At 29.9% G+C, this 8,332-nt stretch overlaps 1 protein-coding gene across 1 annotated transcript; it reads left to right on the top strand.

The window, feature by feature from the left end:
• The first annotated feature begins 665 nt into the window (after positions 1-665).
• On the top strand, positions 666-7,866 carry LOC111634831. Its single transcript, XM_023379664.1, has 4 exons — positions 666-1,057; positions 1,190-1,936; positions 5,998-6,357; positions 7,072-7,866. Exons 1-4 carry the CDS (start codon positions 721-723, stop codon positions 7,812-7,814), a joined length of 2,187 nt encoding a protein of 728 aa, XP_023235432.1. The 5' UTR covers positions 666-720; the 3' UTR covers positions 7,815-7,866.
• The last annotated feature ends 466 nt before the right edge of the window (positions 7,867-8,332 follow it).

Genomic DNA, 8,332 nt, shown 5'->3' with positions numbered 1-8,332 from the left:
CACGCTCATAGCCAAACATATCGTTCTCAACGTACACTCTATGCAAATTATATGCCAAATGATAGAAAAAAATAATTCCCCATGAAATTTTCCAGAATTTACCTTTAAAAGTTCCGTCAGTTACGTTTTTGACATCGAAATAAAATTAAATCATGATCCTTTCTATAAATTAATTTACGACGACCACCGCATTTCATACAAAATGTAGGCTATCAACAGGTTGTAAATTGAACTTTATGGCAAACTTAACATCTAATAATATTCCATTGTCAACATCTATTTCAGAAAATCTGATTATAAATAATGGAAAAAAATCCTTTAAAGTCCACTTTTTCCATAAAAACCGTTGACCTTTAAAGTAATTCTGACATTACAACAATAAAAAAGAAAATAAGCAATTAAAATGCCAAAACTTATCAGTGTTCAATACTGTCAAATATCTGCTACAATTATTCTTAATTATTGATTCGATAGTAAACTTTTCTTTATATTTGCTCTTGTGTAAATATATCTATATTCTTAGGGGAGGGGAAAACATCACATAAGTTACATACAGGCTAGGTATAATTGGATATGGAACTATATGCCTATACAATTATGAAGTAATAATCATTGCATAAATTCTCATTTATCTAATTACAATTTTAAAAATATTAATAAAGGGAGACGAAGAATAGCGTAGTATATCCGAACTACACAGTATAAACTGAGTTTTCGAGAATGAATTTAGCATTAATTATAATTATTTGTATTGAAATAATACTGATAGATACGGTTTATAGTTTAGAATCGTGCACAAATTGTGCGAAACGGAAATATCAGTTGGAAAATTCTCTTTCCCAACAAGAATTGAGAAGACTACGAATTGATTTAGTTAAGAGACATATTCTAAGTGAATTAGGATTAAAAAATCCACCTAAAGTAAATTTACCGGCAGTTCCTAACATTGTTAATGATATTATACAAGTAAATCAGCAGAAAAAAACGAAACTATTTCGCAGAGCCAGTCAGAATGACCAAGAACTGAAGAGAAATACTGTATATTTTCCTATAAAAAGTAAGTATTTATCTGTTTGTGATCAATAATTTTGATATGAATTGTTAATTCGAAAATATCAGGTGTACTTGTATATTTATTATACCATCCCATTTAATAATAATAATAAAAATTTTTTATTTATTTATTTAGTCATACATTCTACCAGTTCTGGAAATTTAAGTCCGTCAGTTCAACTGTACTTTAATATTAACGAAACGAAATTTTCAAGAATATCGGTAATCTCTGCTCATTTGTGGATGTATCTCGACCCTCAGGAACCTATCAATCTGAAATATATTATATATAAAATACAACCTTTAACAAACGGAGAAAGCTATCCTCAAACTGTGTTAGTAGATTATGTCAGCTTAGTTTACGCAGGATGGTACGAAAATAATATTACTCGTGTATTTTCCGACTGGTCGAATCGTCAGTATATTCTCGAAATCAGTTGTGAGTTTTGCAACTATATACCTATTAAAACTGAAGAAGATAAACGTACTTTTATCAGTATGGACACTAGAGTAAAGAAACGTGTAAAAAGGCAGAAACGGGATACTTCATATTGTACTGAAAGTTCGACATATTGCTGCCGTGAAAAATTTATAATTTCTTTTGCCGAGATTGGTTGGGACGATTGGGTATTGCAACCGGAGTTTTACGAAGCTAATTATTGCAGAGGTTTGTGTACTGATACTCGCGACGTCCCAAGTTACTTCATTACCGATGAAACGAATGCATACATAAAAAACATGAAAGTATATCATATAGTAAGCAATATGACTATGTGTTGTGCTCCTGCTCAATTATCCTCGCAAAGCTTGCTAATCTTACACGAAAACAATACAGTTGCAGTCAATGATATACCCAACATGACTGTAGATACTTGTGACTGTAGTTAATATAGAAAATAATTTTTATCTTGTTATACTAAAAAATATACCAGAAAATTTTATAAAGATATAAAATTACATGAAATTTATTTTTACTTACTTTCATAAAAGATGTATCCAGATAAGTAAAGTAATTTTTTTCATAGAATATTTGTCTTTGTAGGAAACACCATAAACATTATTCAACTACTAAGAATAGAAGAAAAAATAAAAATTAAATTCACTATTCAAATTCCGAATAAATCGGTAAATTCAATGTATTAATACAATACAGAATTAATATTTTTCTACTCGAAAACTTCTGATTTGCTTCAAAAGTCAGGTTATTTTAATTGAAATCTTCCCCTCTGAAATCAGTTAATAGATGACCTGTTTATCCTCTGTATTAAAATTACATAAATAATACATATAAAATTATATAATTATTTAAAATTATGTTATCTTTTCCATTCGAAATATATCGTATTTTATTAATTTAAACTTATAAACACTTAGTGACAATGACATATGGAAAACAGTGACACACAAAATACCGCCCAAACCATATACAACCTGACTTGTGCTGTCATTATGGAACGTTTGCTATGTCACTATATGGCCAACCTAGTTAGAGATTATGCTGACAAGATGGAAAAATATGTTTAATATAAATGCAAAAACCGTATCTATGAGAAATGACGACTTAGATAAGAATGACACACAACCCTTCGGGTAACAGTGACACGGTATTTACTGTCACGCTATTCCAGAAGGTAATTAAGAGGGCAGATCTATTCGTAGTGTAGCAGCATAAAAACTTACCACTCAAAATTCTTTACTAATATGTAAAAAAATCCAGCAATGAGTTGCTTAACTTTCCCGGCAACATTTAAGAATACACATGGTGCCATCTGTTACGTCATTTTATTTAAAAACTTTTATATTTTTAATTATTATAAAATAACAAGAAGCTTAATTTTGAGAGTATGATAGATATATCTACTTAATGACATTTGGTTTACAGTCATATTATCATGGTAATGCATGGTAAGAAATAGGGCCCGACAACCGGATATACTGCTAATGAAAAATTCCTGAAATTGTTTGTATAGTAAGGATGACACTTTAATTGCCCTGTCCATTAAATAATTTAATTGTTTTATAATTAAATTTCAATCATCATCCATGATTTTCCTATTGAGATTTGGCATCCATGAAATTTTTATCCTAATTATTAAGGTATAAGTTGAATTTATAGGACTTATTCTATTATAATAAATTCCATTGTAAATATATTCCATAATATATCTTTGATAGAATGGCAGATCTATATCAATACATGATACAGTATATAAATTCTGTCATTCTATATTTATTCAACTCTTTATTGTTCTCATTTCTGTCATTTTATATATTTATAAACCTATATNATAGCGTTGATTAAATAAATTTGCAGTAAGATAAGCATACTCGCAATTTCTGAAATGAAGAGTTACTATTTCTATCCTTTCAGCAATTGTGTAAACCATAACGATAAATGTAGAAAATTCATAATAAACAAATAATAATCTTAAATTCCGATAGAATCATCAAGTGGTCAAGCTTAATGTGAACACTACAAAAAAGAACATCTAAAAACAGATAACACATTATCAGCCTTAATTTTATGATCTATTTTTTCCTTGCATATGTGGTCCAGCTTAAAAGGTTTTTTTATGTTTCTTAATATAAATGTTTGTTTAGTTAATAAAAAAAATGAATGAGTTTATAGAAATTTATGTCGTCTGTTTTAGCCAGAATCGCAAAAACTTTATTGCAGATGTCCTCCTTGGGAATAAAATCGCCCTGTCCGAGCGATTTGCTTGGACGAACACGATAACTCTGCCATTTCGTTTTCGTTGGCCCACCCTGTATAATAATACATATGACTAATAAAAGATGCAAAACTGAGTATGTGTTTTTTCCGTTTGTGGGGATTAAAGAAACCGTCTAATGTCGATTGCTTTTCTCTCTTCTTCAGGATTTTTCAGAATTTATTAGTAGTATTGTAATTGTAGAGATCCCCAAGCCTATTAACCTCAACCTGGTTTGGATGCCATTCTAAGACTGTTGTTCCGACATCCTCCCACATCTTCAAAAGATCTTTAATAGCTGAAATCGGCATCAATCCTCTTTTTCAGAAGAAAACATATCTCGCCGATCTTCAATGTTCTTTATTTCTCAAATGTGATTTTTGTTACTCCTTAAACTGCTTAAGTCTTCTCGATTATACTGTATCTTTCTTAGATAAGATTGAACTGCGGCCTACTGTAGACCTGTTCAAGTCATACTTCCCAACATCATCAGATATCATTTGCCCACCTTTGCTATTATACTCTCACCTTTCGAAAATAAAAACCGACGCAAAACTTAACGAGTGCCCGCCGGACAGTCTCGCGAATACTATAAAAGAATTGTTTGTCAGGAAAATAAAAGGCTAAAATTACAAGGGAGAGTTTCAAAGTTCGGAGGAATACTATCCGATCGGCATATACCGGATTGAGCGTAGATGCCGACACCGAAAACGTTCGAATTGTTGTCTGAAGACAAGGAAAGACCAATCGGTATTCATTATTTTACGTCTGTTCTACTTGTGTTCCGATCACCCACCGTATTTGTACTGTTGGATGTAGGCATTCTTTATCTACATACAAACATTTATACAGAAACCCGATGCTTTGCCTATAACCCCCCATTCTTTATCTACTACTATTATTAATGTACAGTATGTATTAGCTTAATAAAGAAATCTATTAGTCGACTTTCAAATTAATAAAATAATTGTAGTTTTATAAATCCTTTGTAACAGCAAATTAATAACTATTAAAAATATTACATAGAAAAATTAATTTTTAATATGCAACAAGATCATTTGTTGCATAATTCGTTGAAACTACTTTGCAGATAAAATGAGTGTTCTTGACATAGTAAATTACAGTGTATGCATGTATTTTGAGTCTTGCCGTCTTTATTTCCGATCAGTTTACGGGCCTGTAAATTGGCCGAAAACATTTATTGTGATTAAAGTTATTGCTGGAAAAGCACGAATGGTGTGTATGTTTTTTTTTTTATAAATTTTATCGTCAAATCTCGGGTTACTATAAAGAATTTTTTTTGAGTTGGCTACTTTTGGGCTACTTTTTATAAAATGTTTGGCTACCAACACTGAAAACATCTGGCAAGATGCTATACAGGCCCACCAGTGGCCAAACGGTTTCGTTCTCTGAACACTCGGTCATGAGTTTGCGCCTCGCCTGGACGGGCTAGCTACGTGGAGTTTTCCGGGTTTTCTCCACGTCTGTAGTGCCTGAATACTCTTAAAAGATCTCCAGGAAGGCATTATTCCCCGCGTAACGACCATCACACACATATACAACTATATCACATGATCAATTCGTCACACTTTACTACGAGACGATATAGCTTAGAACAGTGTTTCCCAACCTTTCTGGTGCTATGCCCTACCTAAGCCTTTCTAAAATTCTTATGATTCTCTAACATATACAGCGGCTATACGGTTAACTTAAACTATGGACGAGTCCATTTTCGTCATTAACAACTGCCCCCTTAACAATCCAATTGCTCCCCTCCCATGGGTTCCACGTTGAAAAACACTGGCTTAGAACTCACGTCCAACTAGTCGATACAAGACACGAATGCCATATGCTAGTCGTGTGTTAAAGACGTTTCTGTGTTTTCTACGCCCACAGCCAAAGGACAATTGTAACAAGCATTTAAGTGCTAAACATGGTATAGTACTAAGTTTTTGACCAAGGAAAAAACACTCTTTCCTTATGTTTCGTACAGTACATCTCATATTTTGTATTCTGCGATTTTTCCCTGTTTCTAGGACTGCGAGGGAAAAGAAACCAGACAAAAAAAGAACGATAAACATTTAAAAGGAAAATTCAAGAAGCTGATAAAACGATTGAAAACAAGAAAAAAAAAAACATACTTAATACGCAGATAACAGATCTTCCATTCAAGCTTTAGCTAAGCGAAAGGGGTGGAGTTGATGACTATATCCTGTAAATGCGAAGAAATAAGAAAATCATTATTCAAACATGAACGAGATGTTAACGAAATTTCTGCTAATATTTTTTATCGGTTATATCACACTTGATATCACCAATTTAATAGAATCATGCGAAAAATGTTCCAAACAAAAACAACTGATTGAAACTAAGTTTTCTGAAGAAGAATTGAGAAATATAAGAATCCAACTAATTAAACAGCAAATTCTGAAAATGTTAAAAATGTCAGGTCCTCCAAAAGTAAATAAATCATTAATACCTAAAATTATAATCGAAGATTTAATACTATCGAATCCTGATATATCAAATAACGATAGAAGTACGGATGATCAATATGAAAACATTCAGAATATTGTAATCCTTCCTGAAAATAGTAAGTATTTTTTTGTTATGTTTACTATATTTAAATATATATACTGTATATTTATTTTATTTGTCTGTCATGATATATTTGAAATAGGTCAAGAATATATTTAGGAATTAATCATTAGAACAATTATTTTGATTTTGTCCAAATATATTTGTAAATAAAGTTATCATTAAACTATTTTCTTGTTATTCTTTTCTCTAACCTTAATTCTAAAAAATTTCAAGATTAAATAAATAAGAATTAGCTTTATTAACTACTGATTTTTACTATAAACAGATATGAGTGTAATTTAATAATAATAATAATCATTATAAGAATGATTAACAAAACAGTTCTAAGTTCAAGTATTAATTTGCTAAAAGTTTCATTCGTAATTCTACTATATTTATATATAAGTAATTATATGAATAGTATTTTATAATTACGTACTTTTAATTAAATCATTAGTTTATATTATTTCTTATTCTCTCTTATGTGTTAAATCTATTCTGATTCAGCAAAAAACGATGTTTATTCATTGAAAATGCAAGTTAATCATTCAAAATCTTTATCATAATCATACATATAAAATCTAAAAATAAATCAAGGTTATATATATATCATTTATTATATTAAAATTTTTAATATTGTATTTTATTTTTTGCGTGTTTATTTGAATTATTTTAAAATATAAAAAAAGTATTACTATTGAATCTAATGAAAGTATTTTGATTTCAGTTTCAATCCATCATTGTCAGCAAAAAATACCTCTTTCAGCTTGTTTCAGTTTCAATTTTGAGAGAGCCAAAATTTCAAAAGAATCTATTATTTCTGCATATTTGTGGACATTTCGAAATAAACAAGAGCCTAATAATATTACATACAATATATACAATACTGATATTGATTTTTCAGAAAAGAAGAATAAGAAAGTGATGAAATATTATGTGAAAGAGATAAAACCAGGATGGTACAAAAGCGATATCACAGATATTTTACTATACTGTTCGAATTATCGTCAAATTTTCAAAATCGATTGTGATAAATGCAACAATATACCAATATCAATTGATCACGATAAACGACCTTTTCTCGTCATCAATATCGAAGAAAAGAGTACAAAAAGAGTGAAACGAAACATAGATTGCGTTAGTGATTCGATAACTTGCTGTAGAGAAAAATTATATGTATCTTTTCGCGAGATAAACTGGGATAATTGGATAATGCATCCATCTGGTTACATGGCAAATTACTGTAGAGGTAACTGTTTGATGGATGCCGGTCTCATGAGATATCATCATACAACGGTTAAAAGAGATTATTTATTAAAAATGAAACAGAGAAAAATAAATACTAATCTTTCTATGTGTTGTTCGCCTTCAAAATTATCTTCTATATCGATGGTATATTTAAATGAAAATGGTTTAATAATACACGAAAATATGCCTAATATGATTGTAGATACATGCGATTGTATATAAAGATTACAGCAAATTCAATTTTAATCTGTAAACATATCGTATTTAACAATAAATACTTTTTTACATATTAGCAAAAGGTAATAATTTGTAAAATATCTAAAAGGCACAACATGTAAACATTATTATAATATAAAATAATTCAGTTTAATAACGTTTACACATTAATTATATAATGAAATTACTGTACGCTAACTCAGCACATATTTTGTCATAACACTTAAAGTACGTTTAAGCTTATCTTGTTATTCTAATATAGAATATAACCTTGTTTATAATTATAATTTATCATATTAAATAAACACGAATAAAATCTGTTTATAAAATAGCGTATAAATGATGAATATGCAAAGTCAGGGTGACGTCAATTCTACTCACAGCTTAAGACAATTAGTTGCACTGATCTTAGTTTACAGTTGATCCCTCTATAACACTGTTGATTATTCCGTTTTATATGAATTCCATGTTGTACGAGTCACTTAGATTTTACAAATACGTGTGCCGGACTGAAAATGGCTCAC

This window comes from Centruroides sculpturatus, unplaced genomic scaffold (assembly GCF_000671375.1).
Source record: "Centruroides sculpturatus isolate CEXI.00-Female unplaced genomic scaffold, Cexi_2.0 scaffold852, whole genome shotgun sequence".
Lineage (NCBI taxonomy): Eukaryota > Metazoa > Arthropoda > Arachnida > Scorpiones > Buthidae > Centruroides > Centruroides sculpturatus.
The sequence above is the reverse complement of the archived record's forward strand: the minus strand, read 5'-3'. Positions and strand labels throughout refer to the sequence as shown.

Bases quoted from the DNA above. Each gene is read 5' to 3' on its own strand.
- LOC111634831 (XM_023379664.1), top strand. From the start codon at position 721: ATGAATTTAGCATTAATTATAATTATTTGTATTGAAATAATACTGATA. The intron at 1,937-5,997 runs GTTAATATAGAA...CGAAGAAATAAG, and splicing joins TGTAGATACTTGTGACTGTA to AAAATCATTATTCAAACATG. The intron at 6,358-7,071 runs GTAAGTATTTTT...TTTTGATTTCAG, and splicing joins TGTAATCCTTCCTGAAAATA to TTTCAATCCATCATTGTCAG.